The sequence below is a fragment of the Glycine soja genome, chromosome 18 (genome assembly GCF_004193775.1).
Source record: "Glycine soja cultivar W05 chromosome 18, ASM419377v2, whole genome shotgun sequence".
In the NCBI taxonomy this organism is placed as follows: Eukaryota; Viridiplantae; Streptophyta; class Magnoliopsida; order Fabales; family Fabaceae; genus Glycine; species Glycine soja.
In genome coordinates, this window is record NC_041019.1 from 48,982,476 (window position 1) to 49,003,432 (window position 20,957).

The window sequence follows — 20,957 nt, forward strand, 5'->3', positions numbered from 1 at the left end:
TTCTATATAAGTAAAGTCGTTGATCTCGATAAAAAGAAAATTGTCATTTATTAAAATTTTACTTTAAAACAACAATTTTGATTTAATTAGATTTATAGTAAAATTATTCACATCAATGATATTTAATACACAATCTATACAACGATTTAAAATATTGTAATTTAGTATTGCAATTATTTTAATCAGAAAATATGAATGTAAATTGAAACACATTTTAGTGTTGATACGGACTTGATTTTAGCATGATGAAATATTGATTATTGTAATTAATGTTTAAAAGAAAACTTACACTGTATCTTTTAAAATGACATTTGCTCAATTGAAAATATAATTAATTTCATTCCTCAGATTATATTTAACATGCTACTAAATATTTTAAAAATTATTTTTTTTTCTTTTTGTTTAAAAATTAATACACCTAACAAAACAACATGAGATAGATAAATTGTTCTGAATCTATACAATTTTAATTTTAAAATATTGCTTTCAATTTTATACTATTATTTTGATTTTGGTTTTAAAACAGCTGGATACCGTACATCCAAGGTATTTTACACACGTGTACATATATACTATTGTATTGGACACAAACAGATGAGCTACATGATATATGAGGCAATTATGAGAAAACCACTACATCACTGAATTACAAAATTGATAACTCATAAAAACTTGACAACCACAACACGAATATACATGTTCTTATATGAAGAGGAAAAAAAAATTGTTGATAGGTTGTTCGTTGGTCTTGTTTGATACTGAGCCAGCCTGAGTCTGAATGAAGTGAGTTTGACCTTCGAAAAAGGCTCTGAATGGATGCTACGCTGTATGCCTGCTCCAATGTTCGTGCATCTATGTGTGAATTGGGAGGACTAGCAAAAAAACATATGCTGTCTGAAGTATATCATCATATACTATGAACATAGTGTAGGACAAAGAATCTTTTGTATGACTGTATCACGTAGTTTTCCTATTCATTACAGGGAAGTATGGCTCGCTCCAGTACTTTTCATTCCCCAGTAAGATCAAGAATCACTCCAACTATCTGCATCATCTTCATCGCTTCCAGCGAATGCCTAATTCAATAATGAACAATAGTTTAGTTAGTACTTAGTTGGTGCAGGAAGAGGAAGGGGTTGAGGAGCACAAGCTTGTTACAATAAATAAGAGAGTGAAAGAGAGACCTGGCGGATTGCATTTGCTTTTTCCAGGATGGCAGCGACCCTCAAGTTCGTTTTTGGACCCTGAATCCTGGGTGGTCGTTGAACCGCAGCAGGCCTCAAGTTGAATGACTGACAAAAAAAAATGTGCATATATATATATATATATATATATATATATGTTTTTTTAATTTTTTAAATACAAGAAACAAAAGGGTACAAGGTAAAAGTTGCTGGCTCTCTAACCTTCGATCTTATCATTTCTAACAGTGATTCTCTTCCATCTTCCTTTGGTGCTCTGGGGGGCATAACACGTTCAGTGACCTTCCTCAGCTGCAGTGGTTCGGAGGCAGTGTGTCATGCAAGAATTTTAAGATCACATAAAGACTAAAGAGTACATTATATGAGAACAAGAAAACTGTCATTACCCTGCTTTTGTCTAGAGCAGCAACAGGATCAATTACAGGATCCTCCTGAGGAAGAGGACGCTTATTCTTTGGCTTTCCATTTGGCGTCTCAGTATTATCACGCTTGGATGTTTGAGAAGATGTATCCAATGGAAACGCCATTTCTCCCTCTGAAGGTAGCAGGCTGTGATTGGTCTCCTCAATTTCTAGACTTGGCGGTGACATGGGTGAGGTTGAAGGATCTTCTTGTTCCCTTTCCAGATTAATCGAAGACTGCTCAAGAGTTTTAACTTCTAAACTAGTCTCTTCCATTAACTGACTTGGAGATTGTGTTGGTTTCTCTTTTGGAGAAATGGGATCATCTCCAGAATCTGGACATTCTGCAGGTAGCACTAAATGCAATTCTCCAGGTCTATCCTTTGTAACTTCTAAGCTGGTACCTTCCGTTAATTCACTAGGAGATTGAGTTGGTTTTTCTTGTTGTAAAATGGGATCAGCCCTAGAAACAACACATTCAGCAAGAAGTGATGGTGGGCATGGACTTGGATTTATTTCTCCCTCCAAAGCAACAGCATATCCAAGTGGAGACCTGTCCTGTAATGTTAAGAAAGGGTTCTGGATTTGGCTTTGTTCTGGAACTAGGAAATTATATTGACCATTTGCTTCATTTACCATTACAGGAAATTGAAAAGGAATAGAAACAGGCTGCTCTGACATTCCCACTGAAAACCCAGAAGAATATTGATGGATATTACTTTCCACAGCCATGACAGGCAAAAATAGATTCTGATACGGCAAGGTCTCTTTTTCAGAAGTTGGTAAACCAAATTGAGACTTATCATCAAGTTTATTGGGCTGTATTGGTTGGAGTGAGGCTAGGTTTACTTCTATGTCTTCTCTCTGTGTAAAAAGGGAAGCATGTTGAACCTTGCCCGTTCTCCATTGCATTGGAGGCAGAGGGGGCATAGGTGGCATCTCCTCTAGACTGTTTTTAGATGCCTTGGGTAAGAAGTCAGGAATTAGGGGTTTTAATGGATTCATGACACGTTTTGTTGGATTAATTCCCTGACCAGATAACCTTTGCGTGTCTAGCTCTGAACAAACAGGCACCGTTTTCAGGCCATTGATAGAAGAGCTATAATGGATTTTCTCCTTAATAGATGAATGTTGCATATTATTCCTAATTCCAGAATCAGAAGGATCGCATGGAACTGATCTGCTCATGCTCAACTGTACATCAATAGAAGTAATTTCAGGTTGATCCACTACCTTCTGTGCTGCTAATTCTGTCAAAGATTCTCTACTGTCTGCCTCACTGACTATCATCTCTTTCTCACAAGGATCTGCAAAAATAGAAAGAGTTTCTTCCAACTTTGTAAGATTACTCATTGGAGAAGATATGATATCTGAAGATGAATGTTTAATATGAACATCATCTTCAACTAGATCCAAACTGCAGGTGGATCCACTTATTTCATCACCAGGCAATATCCTTGGTACCTCTTCAAAATTCACTTGATGATCAGGAGGCAAAAATTCAACTTCTGCTAAATCTGGCTTGTTTCCACTTGTAAAATCAAAGCATAGCTCCTGTGTAATGCTGCTCTTTGATGTAGTCTCTGCAACAGGAAACAAATCTTCTGAGTTAAGCTGGGTAGCTATAATATCATCCTCAGATTTTAAATTTTGGACATCAAGCAGCAGCTTAGTATCTGGATTCAGGTCTACTTCCATAGATGGGCAAATGGGATCCTCCCCTTGTAAACCAACATCTCCACTAACCAATATTTCAGAAGAGCATTCATTAAGAGATTCTGCCTGAAAAACTTCAATCCCAGAATGACCACCAGATTCACCTTCATGAGCTAAGTTTAATTCATTAGAAGTTTGTAACAGATCATTGGAATGGACATAGGGATCACAGACATCCAAGTTGTTCAAAGAATTGTTATCAAAAGAAACCACTGGGAAAGCATCATCTCTTATTGGGTAGCAAGCATCAGATCTGGCCACTATAGATTCGACAAGACACTTCTTTTCTTCATCATCTTCTATTCTTAAATGAAGCTCAACAGGGCCGGAGGGTGTTTCATCTGATTGCCTTCCTGTCCCTGCAGATAGGGACACTGGTGAGGCAGCTCCAAGATCACTATACAACATTAAATGTTCAGAATCCATCAGACATGAACCAGAAGAGACTGGTCTAGAATCAGAAATCACTTCACCCTGAGCATGTTCATCATCATCCACGACAAACTCACGACAGTAAGTCCTTTGAAACTCAAAAGTAGGGGGAAGCTGGTCAGATGACATATCTTCAATCCTTGATGTGGAGTTTCTGATATATTGAAAATCTGAAAACTGTTGTAGTTGGGAATGTTCTTCACTTATATCTCTTCTGAATGGACTATTATCATCAGATGCCCAGGAGGTCCCTGTTGACAGAGAATCTGACAGCTGACCTTGCACTTCATTATGCTCTCCATTTCTATCTTGTTCAAATGAACTAATTTCTTCAGCAGAAGTTAAGGAGTCACCAAATGATTGAGAATCTGAAAATTGAGCTCGCAGTTGAGGTTCGCCTTTGCCATTTGAATCAGTTAAATTTTGAATATTTAATAATTTTTTCGTAGGTCCACACTCATTGTCTGTATCCAATTCAGACTCAATGGTAGCTAATGCATCCATATAATCATCAACCTCACTAATCACATCATCAGAGTGGTAGCTATCTAAGTTGAATTCTCTTTTATTTTGTTCATCAAATACTAATCCTGCTTCATCGAGTACCTTGAGATAGTCAGAAGACATTTCCTCTGTGACACCACCAGAGATTTGTTCATTCACCTCCACAATATATCCATCCATCTCCCTATCCATTTCTGCGTATGAATTCACTTCTAGTTCCTGCTCATTTGGTGATGACCATGTGTTTTCATTTCCCAAAGACCTATTCATAGGAGTAATGCTACTGATTTCAAGTATTTTAATCCCACTTTCACTAGAATCATCTGACACCAACTTCCCGGGCTGTGGAATTGAAGTTTCACAAACCATTTTATGATCAGGGGAGGGGATTTCCAGAATTTTCTCCATGTAACTTTTCCATGTTTTTGCTTCAACTGCAGATCCATTCAATTGTTTCTTTTTCAACTTCACAAGGCGAGCAGGATCCCCACAAGCATTCTCAATGCGCTCCTGAAGAAGTAACTGATGCAGTCTGCAATAATAGAAATGGATTGAGTCGCCAATTAACCATTTAAAGACCTTTTTGCATTTCTAAAACCAGAAAAATAATTAATGCACCACGATAAAATTAGTGGAGCTTACTTTGCATGTGACGGTACAACTTCAGGGGTTTCACCATTCCGCAGTCGTGTTCCTTTCTTTTGCTGGATAGAAAAATAAATACATATTATACATTCAAAATTGCAGGTATTCAATTTTTCATGCATAAAATTGCTTCATGTGCCATAAAAAACAATTTTGCAGAAAATTACGATATTAAATGATAGAACAAGTGCTTTAGTACCTTAACTTTATGAATTTTCTTTTCCCTTTGAACTTCTACTGTTACTTTTCCAGAGGAAGCAGACTCCACTATAAAGAACGACGGATCAGTATAACGCTTCAGACATGCCCCAGCCCCCGCCACATCAAACCTTTCAGAGCCAAGAGAAAAAAAAAGTTTCAAATATCTATAACATAACATAGTAATAAATGTATTATTTGTTCTAAAATTTATGTTCTACGAATCAAGTCACCATACTTGTCCAGAAGGAACAATCTTGGAGGTCCACGGCACTCTTCATATGAATCCATTATAAATCGAGGTAAGTCTCCGCGTGTAACAAGATTCTGTTCAGACCGAAGATTAGGATGCCATTCAATCCCTGCAATGCAATTGGCTTGTTAAAATTTGTCAAGGGAACGCTATCACTTATTGATGACATATTTCAGACACAAACAATAAACAAAAAGACTCTGTACAGATTAATTTAACCTCCTTTTGTAAAAAATGATGAATGATGAGTTTGTGACAAAAAAACTTTCTCTAGTGCTGGAACTTCAGCCTCAAGCTGTTGAACACGAGACACAAGATTGTGGCCTCTTGCAGCAGTAGCCAGTACTTCTTCATGTAAGTCATGGAACATCTCAGCAGCAAACCTAAAAAAATGATACAGTTAAATGAAGAAAAATTACAGACGATGGTGGCTGTATAATTTAAAATGTTAAATACTGATGACGGGCACACTGCAGAATGGAACTAATTTTCTAATAATGAATTGCAAGGAAAAGAATGACACTATTACTGCAACTTGTGAGATACATAAATTTTCATACCATAAGCATTTGAATTAATCTCACAAGATTAAGGTCCTGTTTATAACTGTTTTAACAGTTTTTTTTTTAAGAAAAAAAAAATATATGAGTAGCTTCCTTCTAAAAGCTAATTTTCAAAACTATTTCCAATTAAATTAATTTTAAAACGGAAAACACACAGCTACAAGCTGTTTCTATTTTCACTTTGACTATGAAACAAAACTAACTAAAAAGTTAGTTGGAAATTGAAAACTAGCTTAATAAATTATAAATATTTGGTAAAATTCTGTTAAAGTAGCTGAAAATGATAAAAGGATAGAAATAATAAAATAATAATTTATTTAAAAAGGATAATAAAGAAATTGGATAGATATATTGAAAATAGAGACGAGAGAAAATATAAAAAATTGAAAGCTAGCATTTTAAGAAAGTTACTTCAAGTAGTGTTTCAAAAAATATTAAAAACTACTAAAAAACTTGTTTACCTAACCGTCAAACAAACTTTTTCGGCTAATAAAAAAAGTTAAAAGCTAGTCAAAATGTCTTGGCAAACATAACATTTTGGGTTTTTTTTTTTAATTCTAGAAACAAGGAAACAATTAATTCTGTTTTTAATCCTGTTTCAAAAGTAAAAACACATTCTCAAAATAAATTTACCAATCAATTTTATTTTTATTTTTCATCTCTAAAACTGTATTCAAATTGATGCTTACCAAAACAAACAGTTCTTCAAATTATTTTACAGAATAGTATTTTAAAAAAAAATCATAAGTTCATAACACAATCAACCAAGCCGTAAGCCACCTGGGATCAGTTCAGGTGGTTGATGAGGAGGTTGCAGATAGCGGATCCCTTGAATCCTTAACACTCACTTAAAATCCATCAAACGAAAAATCACAATATCTGTAATTCTAATCACCTTAAAGGTAAGCTACTTAAATTGCACTTTCTCCTTCAGTGATGTTAAAAATCAAATATCAGCAAATGCTCAAAATCATCAAAAGCATACTTTATCAGCAGTCCAATTATATATAAGCCAAATAACTCGATTCTTCAAATCGAAAACATCAATCAAAGAGTTGTAATCTACGCATCGTTCAATCGAACACCCATACATAGATACAAAGCCATCCAACATGTTCTCATTCTCAACCAAGAATTTAAACCAATCTATGCACCAATCACCTTTTTTCTTCCCTTTTCATCCTCCCAAAAAGTGGCTACATACAAGGAAAAAAGAACCAAAAGCTAATGAAAATTCAAGGAAAAAACACAAATAAACCGAAAAATCAAAAAAATCAAAACGAAAACAAAATGCAAAAACCAATCCCACAGATCAGTTTCAACTAGTAAATCATAAAGCACAAAAATAAACAACAATCACAACACATTTCAAAAAAAGTAAAAGAAAAAAATATCTATTCTGCCACCTACTCCATCCACCGAACGAGCTTTCAAAGTTCCAAACACAGACAAAAAAGAAAAGAAAATGCAAAAAAAAAAAAAAACTCGCTTGAATCAACGCACACTCCACTAACAAAATCCATCAACAACAACATTGAACAAAAATTAAATTTCAAACGTTGCATTCAAAGAGAAACTTATTTCTTTCTTCAAACTCGGTAACACTCGTTTAAGCTCATTGCGATCAAGCAAAGCGCGAGCGCAACTCGAATTGCATAACCACCGCAACGACGATGAAAGCGGTTTTAGAGAGAGAGAGAATGCGAACTGACTGAGCGAGGTCGCCGAGCTGGCGGAGAAAGCCGACGAGTCCGGACATTGCGACGGCTTCGAGAAGAGCTTCGGAGTCGTCGATATCGGCGGCGCGGCGCAGCTCCGGATCCGCAAGAGCGTGCGCGCTCCGAATGTGGTGTCTACAGAGCGGCATTCTTTAAGTTCGTGCAATCGACGAACCCTAATTCTGTTCTCCGGTTGTGTTTTCCGATCTTCACTCCGGCGACGTTGCGTTTTCCGGCGGTTTCACCGTGGGAATGGAAGAGAGCAAGGGAGAGTTTTGTTTTTTTTTTTTTTTTTAATTATTTTATTTTTGTCTTAAGGAAAGAGAAAATGAATGAAAAATTTAATATATAGGGTGGAGTGAGTTAGTTAGAGAGGTGAAGACAGGTACTGTTTTCCGTGTGTGTGGGAGTGAGATATTTATTTCCTATATTTATTATTTGTAGTGAAACGGTTAAAAATATAGTTAAGACTTGAGTTGTATTTTCTACTCTATTTACTCACTTGTAGATATTTTTAGATTTTACTATATAGCTGAATTTAATGATTATATTTCATTTATTATAAAAAAATTACACTATTAATCGATTAGAAATTATTATTATAATATATTTTAGTTAAAATTTGTAATAAAAAAATATCCATAAAAATAAAGTAAAAAAATTTACAACTACATCACGTTTAAATACCTTACCTAGATCTTCTTAATTAAAATTTTATAATTTAAATGTATTAATAGTATAAATATTTTTTATACTATCATTTAATTATAAATTATTCTATATAATAAGTTTTTTGAGTTTTATAAGAATAAAATTTAATAAATATACACTATTAATATACAAGTTTAAAACTACAAAAAGAAATTATCCTCAGTAATTAGAAATTATTTTTAGTATGATTTTTATAAGATATAATAAAAATCATCAAATTTATTATAGTACATAATAATCTTTTACCAAATCATATGCAATAGTTTCTAATTAGATGAGTATAAAATAATATTTACATTGCTAGTGCATATTATTTATTTTTATAATTATTATTTTAATGATAATTAGTTTTAAAATGTATCTAAAATAAATTTTGATTGGTTAAATAATGTAATTAATTATAAATAACAGGTCATATTCAAATGTAAATTTAAATTTAAAAATTGAGAGGTCATAGTGCTGTCACCTGTTTAATCCTTTGAATGGCGCGCGCATTGTGGCGCTTATGATGCGGTAGGTGGTACGGTTGGATGGCGTGACTTTTGGATTCAGTTATAAACTTATAATATAATATATACTAATAATAAAAGAAATACTTTTATTTTGATGTATATATTTTATTAAATCGTTTTATTTTTAATTAATTTTTAAATTTGTATTATTTTTCTCCTAATAATTTCAGATTATTTAATTATTTTTTTAACTTCTAAATCTTTTATTTTTATTTTTAATTAAAATATATAAAGAGACACAATTTTTCTCTTCTCTAATAATATATAAAGATAAATGTTAATCATTGTTATAGAAATATTGATTAAATAACTTTAAAATGATTAAAGTTGTGTTTTTGTTAAGAAATATTATCGATGTATTCTATTGTGATTTTAATAAACTTTTAGCATACTTTTTAATAACTTTTTCATTATTAAATATTTGATTAGTATCCACTGCACGTTATAATAAATGAAAAATATAATCCAGATTAAATACTGTGGAAGAACGAAAGAGATGTAATTAGTGATCAGGTTTGAGATTACCAAAGACTAATCTTGACTTACTGTGCAAATCCGACATCAATTCCTGTACACACACCTATGATCCCTTTTTTTTTTACATGCCAAGTAAGACTACTGCCACTACCAGTATTCATTTCAAAGCAAAATGATACGTATAATTGCATAAACAATAATTAATTATTAAGAGGTCTATTCATTTGAATAGAATGTATAAGTATTATTATAAATTATTTGGTGTCGTTTTTATAAAAAAAGTCAAACTTTAAGAAATATGAATTTTTTTGGAGAAATTTCTCTATAAAAAATTGAATTTCTCTTATATTGATGATAAAAAAATTTTATCTAACTTCTTCAAAATTAAGGGATATATAAATAAATTTTAACATACAAAAAAGTTTAATATATTTTATTTTCATATATTTTTCATAAAATATTTATACAAAAATCATCTAAACTAAACTTGCATATTATTATTGAACAAAAATTTGGAACGATATGAATAAATAAAGTATCTAAATTACAATAAAATAAAAAAGAATAAGTATAATAGTATATTCCACTTTCCACATCAAACCGAAGACATTTTTAAGCAAAAGGAGACAATGTTGGAGCTTGGGGAATAGCTGATTGTGACCCTAATTTATTATTACAAGTATCATCTTGTCTATTTATCATGTTCCCAACTTCTATTTGTTTTGTTTGTTGTTGAGAGAAGCAAACACCGTTTTGCCTTAAAAAAACATAAATTATAAAAGGTCATAAGTATATTTTTTTATGTAGAACTTTTTTTTAAAAAAAAATACTACTAATTTACAATTAGTAAAAAAATTTGAATAAGAAAGTCAAGATTTTTAACTGTTTTATTAAGCAGAATCAATTTTAATATGAGACTTTGAAATTTTTGAAAAAAAAATATATTTATGTTTTTATTTTATAAGTGGTGATATGTTATCATATAAATAAAACTAACTGCTTTATTACCAGGAATTATTAAATTTGACCTAAATTACATCTTTTGTCAATCAATTTTTTCATTTAATTCCAGTCAATTCAATAGTTAAGAATCTCCTTTTCACTTTGTTAACCTATTTAATTATATAAAAAAATAAATATTTGAAACACTAAAATTGTTTCGTGAATGTATTAATTAAAACATAACTACATTTGTAACATAAAAAATCTTAATACTATTTTCATGGACAACAAATAGTACAAAAACAATAAGACCAAATTTTAAGATCTAATTTGACCCTCATGATAATTATAATTTATTTTGCAATATGTCTTAAAATATTACATAAACAATAAATTTATAAATCTAATTTAGGTCAAAAGAATTTAAAATAACTTAAGTCTAACTTTCTTAATTAAATAATCTAACAAGACCTAAACATAAGTACTATAAGTTAGACCATAAATTCTTACTAATCTGACTTATTTCCTCCTGAGTTCTCAATACACGATGCAGTAATTAAAAAGGAATGTCAATAGCTTGAAAAAAAGAAAGATAACATAATTACTAATTTATAATGCAGGTAATAATACCCTCACAAATTCCAAATAATTTTGATTACAGAAAAAGAGCGTTTGTTAGGGAAGACCTTTTGAAAACGTCGTTTGATCAGACAAAAGAAAATCGGCGCCCATGTGGACCCAACGGTCTTGGATGCCAATGGGATATACTCCGCGTGCAATTATGCAAATCACTTTTCGTGCTTTTTTTTTTATTTCTATATATATTCAACGTGTTATTTATTAATACTCTGTCTCTTTCTTAGTCCTCATAATGGGTCATTTTATTTAAAAAGTATTTTTGATTTCTACTTTCTACTTGAAATTATCATGATAGATATTTTAATGTAGATCCAATAGATAAAAATAAAAGTAGGAATTCTGATATTTGGTAAAAATACTTTTTTTAAAGTATATCTTTGAAAAAGTACTTATATTTAAGATAACATTTTGTTTTGTTTATTTAAACTGATTTTTTTTTTAATTTATTAATTTATTTATTTTAAGAGGTAAATTCTATCTATTTACTTAAAAGACATTTTTTTAAAAAATATTTATTTTAAAATTGCTTTTATGAAATTTAAACAAATCTGACTCAATAGTAATTGTGATAGTAAGTATTACTCTTTGTTTCTCTCAATGTGAAAATAATTATGAAAAATAAACAATAAACAATTTCGGAAAGATTGGATAGTGAAATTAACCAGATTTATAAAATATCCGTGAACATTAGTTAAGTCATTTATCTGCATTTAAATTTATCATTCTTTTTCCGTTTTTGACTTTTTTTAGCTTGATTTGGGACCCTTTTTCGTTAAACAGATTAAATTACTATTTTTACTTTGTGGGGGAAAGCATGGCCAATTAGCATGACATTAGGTAATATCTGTAAGAGACCTTCCAGTCGGATCCGTGTCTAAGGGGAAGAAAAAGAAGAAAACAAAATTCATACTTGCTTAGGTGGTTAACTTTAAAGCTTATTTATATGATGTATTGATAGTTATATATCATTATCAACAATTTAATTAAAGCTATGATCCACACGCCATTTTAATAATTCTTAGTCTTTTTTATTAGTTAACAAAGATTGGTTCACTTTATAAATATTGTTTGGTAAAAAGTTTTTTTTTTAATTTATAGTGGTTTTAGTATTGTTTGATTATTTTATTAGTATTGCACCATTCAATATTTTTATTCTGGATCATCTTATTTCAAAATTCACAGCTTGATTAAAACTTATGTTCACATAAATCATATTTACAAAACTATGTTATATTTCATTCAAGTATCATGCTCAGCAAGAAGATTAATTTTGAAAAATACTTGGTTGTACCTTGTCTCACTAAGCGAATATATACTCTTGCTTAGTGAGAGTGATAATAGAGAGCAAGATTTTGGATTGTTTAGCAAGAAGAACTTTCACTCGGCAAGAAGAACATTCACTCAACGGGAATGGATTCCAGAAAGTCCAGAGAAAGCTGATTCATGGAGTAGATGTCTCACTCAGTTAGAAGACTTCCAAAGGTGCAACATTTATTTCAAGCAAACTATCTTAGTGAGGCTATACTCTCGCTAGGTGAGACTTGAGAACATGTCACTTAATGAGCAAAAGACACTTTTAATCTGATTTCATAATTCAATATATATATATATATATATATATATATATATATATATATATTCTTCTTCTATACTTAATATTTTATATGGCTTGATCATCTATATTTTGATGTTTGGTTTGAATTGTGTTGAAAAATACTCTTTAAACATTGAACTGAAGTTAAACATTTAATGAACCTCGTTAGAAATTAGTTAAAAATTAATAGGCTTGGTTTATCATTCATCTCAAAATGTTTGATCTTAAAGCCAAGTTACTTTATTAATTTATCTCAGGTATTAGTGTTTAGCGAGAGAACTTAGGCTCTTTTATCTAAGAATTAAAGTTTAAGTAAATTTATGGATTCATGTCAATATTTAAAGTGTAAGGTTGAACAATGAATATCGTAAAATCACAATGAATATTTATACTTGCTTAAAAACTAATCTAAAACCTGATCCTTTAGTCATTACTTAAAAGCTGTTTTATTAATTGTCAAGTGCAAGTAAACATTTTCTCTTCAAATAAACATTTACGCTACCCCCTTTCCCTTTCGTCAAAGTGAAGATGATATTAAAATTTAATTTGCATATATTTATTTAATAAAAATCATATGATACTGTCTGACTACAATTTATAATTATGCGTTTTGGATATGAAGCTGTCCCTGAACAAGACTATCGAAGAAGTTTCTTTCCGTGCATTTTCTTGGAAAATATTTGCTTACCTTTTAAAGACTTTCTCTCTCTCTCTCTCTCTCTCTCTCTCTCTCTCTCTCTCTCTCTCTCTCTCTCTCTCTCTCTCTATATATATATATATATATATATATATATATATATATATATATATTAAGTAATTCTCATTGAACTTTCGAAGATCACAAAGATAGGAACAAAAGGTTCAGTTTTGTTAGATACATGTGAAATTGAATTTGAGAAGCGCTTTCCATGCCAACACCATGATCTAGTGGACTGTGGAACTGCCTTTTTGCATGCTACCTTCCCTTTTTCATCTTTTACGTACATGCCTTTAAGTTTCCCCCCACAAATTCTCCATCACATGAATTAAACTATTACGGTTCACACACACAGATATATGCAGTTCTAGCGATTATATTTATATATATATAAAAAAAAAACTTCATTGTTCACTTGTTATCCAGACTACAGTGCAAGGCTCGTTGATTTGTTCTGTCCTACGTGTGTTTATTTACCTGATATAATCTGAATTCTGATTACTGAAATATAATGTTTATACACACACGAGATAAGATCAATAGAAATTAGATGTTAAACTTTATGAAATTACACTTTTAAATTTTTTTTATAAGAAATACTTCTATTAATCCTACATTTAAATTTAAAGTTATTATTATGAAGTAAATTAAGTTTTATTTACAAAATTTTAGATAATTTAAAACTAATTAATATTTATCACATACCTTTATTTATACACACAATGTACTATTTAAATTACAATTAAATATACATCTACAAGTATATTATATATTTATGAATGCTTGAGTAATCTACCGTATAATTATGAAAAGTGATCTAGTTTAATTGATTAAATAATATGTGTTCCTATAATAAGTATTTTAAATTTTTTGAAATTTTCTTCTCCTAAATTTTAGGAGATATGAAATTATACGAGACCAAAATTTATAATACAGTGTATAGGTTAAATTGTATAGGTTAAATTGTAATTTTGATTCTCTATAACTTTAAATCTATTATTTTGATCTTTTTATTTGTCAGGATAAGTCATTTTAATATGTTAGTTAATCATCCAAAATTTTAAAAAAATTTAAACTCGTTATCTTTTATTTAAAGAAAACACAATAAACCAATGGAATACTAGTTTTATTTAATTAATTTTATAAATATTATTTTACATGTATCATTCATTAATTTTTTTTTGAATTATAAAAAATTATAAAATTAAAATAAAATACTAAATATTTAAATATATTTAATATTTAATTTTATATTTATTTATTTTATTATAAAATTTTATTTTAATATAAATTAATAAATTATTATATATAAGAATTTATTCTTATTTTATTATAATTTTAAAAGAAATTACATAACCTGCTATATAGATTATTTTAAAAAATTATTTTATGTAATTTATACAAATTACATAAATTTAAATAATATTTAGATAATCTAAAAAAATAAAAAATAAAAAATTTATTACTTTATATAATTAAAATAAAAATTTGTATGAAGATCATAAAGAAACCCGATCTAAAGGGTAAAGGAACCAAAATCAAATTTGGATGATAATATATAGGATGACAAAAATTAAGCATGCATTTAAACTTATTATATATAATATCTTAACATATATAGCAGATTTTAATCACGCGCTCAAACATACAATTGTATAGAGTTTTTACATTAATTTTAAATTTAGTTATCATCTAATCATTAATTGTCATGATAAATTTGTACTTTTTATCATAATTATTTTTAAAAAGTTATAGTTTAAAAATCTTTATGTAGACATATAAAATTAAACTTTTCTTTTCCAATCTTTTTTTTTATAGGGAACGAAAAATATAACCTTGTGTATATATATAAACTTGTATGTATCAAAGTGCATACAATGATGTAAACTTTGCTTGAAAGCTTTGGGAATTGCTTTAGGGAGTGGGGGCAAGCAATTGAGGAGCATTTTTCAATTTTAAGAATGAATTAAGATCACCTTCAACAAACAGTTTAGACACTACGTAGCACATCAACATGTTGGTTGATTAATGCATGTATATATATATACCTTTTCTTCTTGTTAAGCTAACTCTATGCTTTTGGTTAGTTTCTTCTTTGACTCACACATAACTAATATCTAGTTTATTAGTGGAGTTCGGTTATACAGCAACTGCTCTCTTTCCCTTCTGTGTCCCACAAATCTCCGGTTGGTGACCTTCAATGTGGTGTTTTCATCTGCCTAAGACTGAATTAGGATTTTTGGACCCACCAAATGAACTGCTCTTGTTATGTGTTACACACACTACTTATTTTACCTTCACTTGATAATCTAAGTTTTTCAACTCTAAAATCATAAAATGTTAGACCTTAAGTTGGTAATTAATTAATGTTATCAGTTTGTGTAATGCGAGACAATAGGGGAAATTATTAGATAGTTTAGAACTATTATATTATATAGTCTTATTAAATGCATGATGTGGCCGTGTATTAGATATAAAAATCGTTCATAATTTGCAGTAAAAAAAGATCGTTCATCATTTTTCACCAAATAACTTGGTGAATCTTTGGATAGCGAGCAAGTGAATTAATCACGTTTCAGTTGGCAAAAAAGAGCTTGGACAGTACTTATATTATTCACATTTTGTGAGTAATTAAAAAATTATTTATCAATGAAATAGATTTTGAATGAATTAAAGAATTTAAGCTTTTTTTTATTGAATTAAAGAAAGTCGGTTCTTTTAAACCTACTATCTAAACAATTAAAGAATTATTTATCAAAAGTAATTATACTATACTATCTAAACAAAGTCGGTTCTTTTAAACTTACTTTTAAAATATCATTCTTAAATATAAATTAATTTTTAACACCAATTATTTTAATATTAACAGATAAAAAAACAATTCCACGTAATTCTAAACTATACACATCCTTTATCTGTTGAAACAGTGAGTTCTTGACTATCTTGTTATAAAAAATTGTGCTGATATAGTGTGTACCTAACTCTGTACCATCGAGGATACTACTAAGAATACATGGTATAGTTCCTTTCCTTCCCTTTCCCACATGCTCATGGCACATATAGTAAAGCAGTAGTTTTATCAACTAGGAAGAAAATGGATAAAAATAATATTCATGGATAGGAATGAGCTTCTAGAAGCTCGTGATCAGCTATAGTTGAAGCCAAAAGCCAATTAATGAATTTGATATTTAAAGTAAACACTAAAAGCTTAGTTTATCTTCAGTAATTACACTCAATTCTTTCTTTGTATTCACTCTTCATTACCTTCTTAAAAATGACAAAATTACTTCTAATAATTGCAAATGAGAAAACTACAACCTATTATAGAAAGGCATGTACTGAAAACTGCATGCAAGAAATCCGTTGTTAAAAATGAAATAAATCCCCAAAGGCAAGTGGTCAAGATTTGTAATCTCTTCCATCTTTTATTTCAAAACATAAGAAGAAATTTATCAACATTTTATTTTGAATGCATTATGATTAAAGAATACATGGTATAGCTCTTTTCCTTCCCTTTAATTTCCCACATGCTCACAGCACATATATAGTTCTTTTAAGTAGTTCTGGGTCCTTCTCTAGAAAATTCCGACCTAAGATTATGAATCAAGTCAATGTATATTAGTCCAATACTTTCAAACTCAATAGCTAATCCATGAAACCGATAGCTTTCTAATAGTGCACAGACTAAATATAATCACAGAGCACGAAATCATACCCCCAAAGTTTTTTTTTTTTTAATCACAAGAAAATTTACTGGATATATTCATCTTTGGAGCCATTTTTTACTTCTCATCACATAACACTGCCATAGCCCATATAGGAATAATATAAATAAGTCATATATGTCTTAGATATTGTCTCTTAAACTTTTATATATAATCATTCTCCTCCTATGAACACTGACTTAAGCATTAGAATGCAGATATAATACTGAAATTCGGCTGCTACTTACCTAAGAAGATTCTATTCAAATATTAATTTTTCCTCTCTAGACCGGTGTTGAATAAAATATATATTTGAATTTAGTAACTACAATATATATGAAATGGTGGGTTAAAAATGATTGTTGCTATAAATAAAAATGGATATATAAAGAATAAGAGAACCAAAAGCAGAATATATATCCTTGCTCAAAAAGTTAAAGATGAAAATAAAGTATCTCTCTCTTTTTTGGTCAAAGATGAACGAATCAAGATGTAGAAAATTAATAATGGACCTCTCTACTTGGGGACCTCACTATAGGGTGGGTAGGCTATAAGGAAGGGAGTAGCTATTCTCACTCCCAAAATTTCTATTCTCATCTCTCATGTGGGTGAATTTTCTCTAAATTCCTAAAATACCCTTTTGACAGAAGTATGATTTTGTTTCATACCTACCCAACAAAATCATACTTTCAATGTAAATTTTGGGTTGTGGTACAAAAATCACAATAAAAATATGATTTCGTTGCATACTATATAACATAATTGCTTTTTGGGTGTGGGAAAATTCAACTAAGGATAATCAAGTAATTTCAAACATTTTTGAAAAAGTAAGAGGTGATTAGCAATTTTAGGAGTGACAATAGCAACTTCTGTAGGGGAATTGTTAAGAATTAAACTTTAGCCCATCAACAATACGAACTATGAAGCCAATATTTGGCTAATTTATAGAAGTTGGTTGTTGTCAAATAGTAGGGGTGTTTCTAGAATGGATTAAATCGATTTTGATAAGAAAAATCATCTAATTCAATTACTTTGATTTTCCTAATTTAGCATCCAATTGATTTAGTTTAAAATTTTAATATGATTCAATCCATTTTATAGTGATTTGAATTGGATTGATTTTTGGTTTTATGTTTATATAAGTTGATAATTATATTTGCGCATCTTAACTCAAATAGTTAATAAAAAAATTATTTGATAAAACATATTTTTCATAAATAGGAATAAGTTATGTGATAATTTTACAAATATATTAGAATAATTAAACATGGGTGATATTATTAATTTATTAATAAAAATATATACACATGTTCAAGTTTGATTCGGATTGGATTGGACTAGTTTTAAAATCAAATCCAAAATCCAATCCAATCTAATAAAAAAAATTGGGTTTTCAATTTTTTGATTTATTCGATTTTCAGTTTATTCGTTTTTAGTTTTTTGATTATTTTTTTTATTTTCATTAGATTGAATTGGTTTATGAATATCAATATCAAATGGTGAATCCTGGTCAATTGATGCCCAAATGGGCTAAATTGATGCATAGCCTCAACATTTTTCTTTTATAAATTCATACCATTACTTTTTTGTCATTATTAGAGCATTTGGTTCATTGGTGGGACTCTTTGATATTTCCACAAACTTCAATCCTTTGAATTAATTATGAGACTAATCTTCACATTAGTGCTTAGTTAGACTTAAAGTTTATCATCTCTCCACAAAAGTGTATTCTATAAGGATTAAACCTAAATTATCTCCCACAGTCCTCAAACTTAATGTGTTCCCAACTAAGATATCCTTTGGGTAAAAGCATACCAATAATTAGTTAGTGAAAACTTAAAACCAGAACATAATGCAACAGTTTAATTGTGAAGCCCTCAGATTTGTGTAGGAGTTGGTTATTGCCAGTTAGTGCACGCATGGGTACCAGATGCCTAAATGGGCCACAGGGATGCATGCTAGGCTCACTGGATGTGGTTATTCCTTGAAATCATACCTTAATATTTCGTTTATGATTAGAAACCTAAAGATCATAAAAATTAACAAAACACTTTTCTTTTCCCTAATGTAGGAAAAGCTTTGTTATTCTCATAACTTTTTTTTTATATCACTTTATAACTAATTACTGCCGCCGGGTCCTCCAAGTGTTTTAAATGAAGCACATATATGTCAAAAGCATGAAGCATATTTCAAAAATGACGGTGATTGATAGATGTTGGGCACAAAGCATGAAACACGACATATACTTTAAAAATGTATTTGGCCACTTAAAAGTTGTTTTTGTTGTGTTATAATACAATAACTATCTTTACCTTCGTTGTTTTGTATGTTCATGTCACTTATATCGTGGTCCAAGTTAATTAATGAGCCTGTGCTTGAGCACAATATTTCTTCTTTATTCCTGTTGCACTCAAAGTTTTGGTTTTAGAACGTACTTGTTACAAATTGAAGCAAAAGCATTTTAAATAGGATTATAAGTGACAGTGTCGCGTCTTTTATGCAAAGTTGGTCTTTTAATTATGATGATGGAAGATAATGCACAACTAAATAACAAAGCGAATAGGGCCAAGTGATTGTATATTTCTACTTTCTTTCGTTATCTCAGTTTTCTATGAACATACGTTTGGGGACCAGAAGCGCAATACAGTAGCAACAAATTGGAAGCGTTTTGCTAAGGTCTTTCGTGGTGTAAATCCATCAACGATGTGGTCCTTTTCCTTTTGTTTTTTGGTCTCAAGAAGTCTTCCTACATATACTATTCTTTGATTTAATGAGAATTGCTTTGTTTGTAAATTTAGACGTTATTAATTAACACGTGATTCATGTGAAACACATAAGAATATTTCTAGGATAGGAAATAAAGCATAGCTTATAAGAAAATATTTTGCTTAGTATTTAATTTATATATACATTGATTTTAACTAATTTGGTGTGGCATTGACATACAATATTATCTATGTGGTAAGATGTTTAATTTTAATCCATATGAATGCAAAAGCATAAGTAAAGAGATGTTAATCTTTTAAATGAATTTCAATATCTTTAGGGAATGTTTGGTAGGAGAACTTTTTTTTATTCACTTGGGAAGAAAATCATAAATCTTAAAAATTACAATTCCTAGAATGAATAAATTTTATTTGTTTGGTCATAAATATGCTTAAAAATATTTATATAAGTTACTTTAATTATTTACCGGTTAAATATAATTTAATAAGAATAATATGATATTTTAATTTTAGTAAAAAAGATTAACATGAGAGAGTTAGATTCTCATCCCTCTCTATGAGAAAGTTTTTGTGATAAACCCAAAAACACTATCCATTGATTCTAGAGATGATGTTGTTGGTCTTATTACTCATTTGTAAAGTTAAGTATCTAGATCAACCCATTTGATTAGGCCCATCCAGTAATGACCCACAACTTAAATGGGTTGAACTAATTGAAGCTATAACATAGCCTAGCTAGTTTGTTAGTCCCATATATGTGAGAATTGGTCAAATCATACACACTAATTAATAAATAAAAACGTCAAAAACACAAAAAAATGTTAAAATTAATTAAAAGAAAAAATAAATAACAAAAAAACTAAAAATATCAAAATCAAACATGGTCACCAATTCTCATAAATCATTCTTTTTATTCATAGAAATTAAATTTAGGCATCAAGATATTTCCTCATAAATCATTTAAAGTTCTAATAAATAAAATATATAAAACATTTGTGCCTTGACTATAATAATATACTAATAGTTTACAAACAAACTAATGTCAAGCTTCACACTCAATCTTATTGAAAATGATTATATTTTGTAAGAAATGTTACAAATGGCACAATCATGCCTTCAAAAATGAATGTAGAGATCAACAAATGAATCCAAAATAAGAAAAAGAATCATGTATGAATAATTTTGTATATATATGTGTCAGGTATGGGTGGGTAGGAACATACTCATCCTCATTCTCATCCCTGGTTAAAAAAATTGGATATTATTTATATCTATATCCGCGTCCAATCAAAGAGGAAATTTTCCATCAAAATTGGAATGGAT

General features: G+C 29.7%; 1 protein-coding gene across 1 annotated transcript; it reads right to left on the minus strand.

The window, feature by feature from the left end:
* Positions 1-478: 478 nt before the first annotated feature.
* LOC114397636 (protein SCAR2-like) lies at positions 479-7,964 on the minus strand. Its single transcript, XM_028359778.1, has 9 exons — positions 7,627-7,964; positions 5,571-5,734; positions 5,337-5,460; positions 5,100-5,229; positions 4,898-4,959; positions 1,589-4,787; positions 1,407-1,493; positions 1,185-1,292; positions 479-1,076 (listed from the first exon to the last, which is right to left on the minus strand). The coding sequence occupies exons 1-9, from the start codon at positions 7,779-7,781 to the stop codon at positions 1,026-1,028; spliced, it is 4,080 nt and encodes a 1,359-aa protein (XP_028215579.1). The 5' UTR covers positions 7,782-7,964; the 3' UTR covers positions 479-1,025.
* Between the last annotated feature and the right edge of the window lie 12,993 nt (positions 7,965-20,957).

Coding starts and splice junctions, on each gene's coding strand:
- LOC114397636 (XM_028359778.1), bottom strand. CDS start 7,781: ATGCCGCTCTGTAGACACCACATTCGGAGCGCGCACGCTCTTGCGGAT. Junction 5,230..5,336: donor AGATTGTTCCTTCTGGACAA/GTATGGTGACTT, acceptor TGGCTCTGAAAG/GTTTGATGTGGCGGGGGCTG. Junction 1,494..1,588: donor CTGCTCTAGACAAAAGCAGG/GTAATGACAGTT, acceptor GAACCACTGCAG/CTGAGGAAGGTCACTGAACG.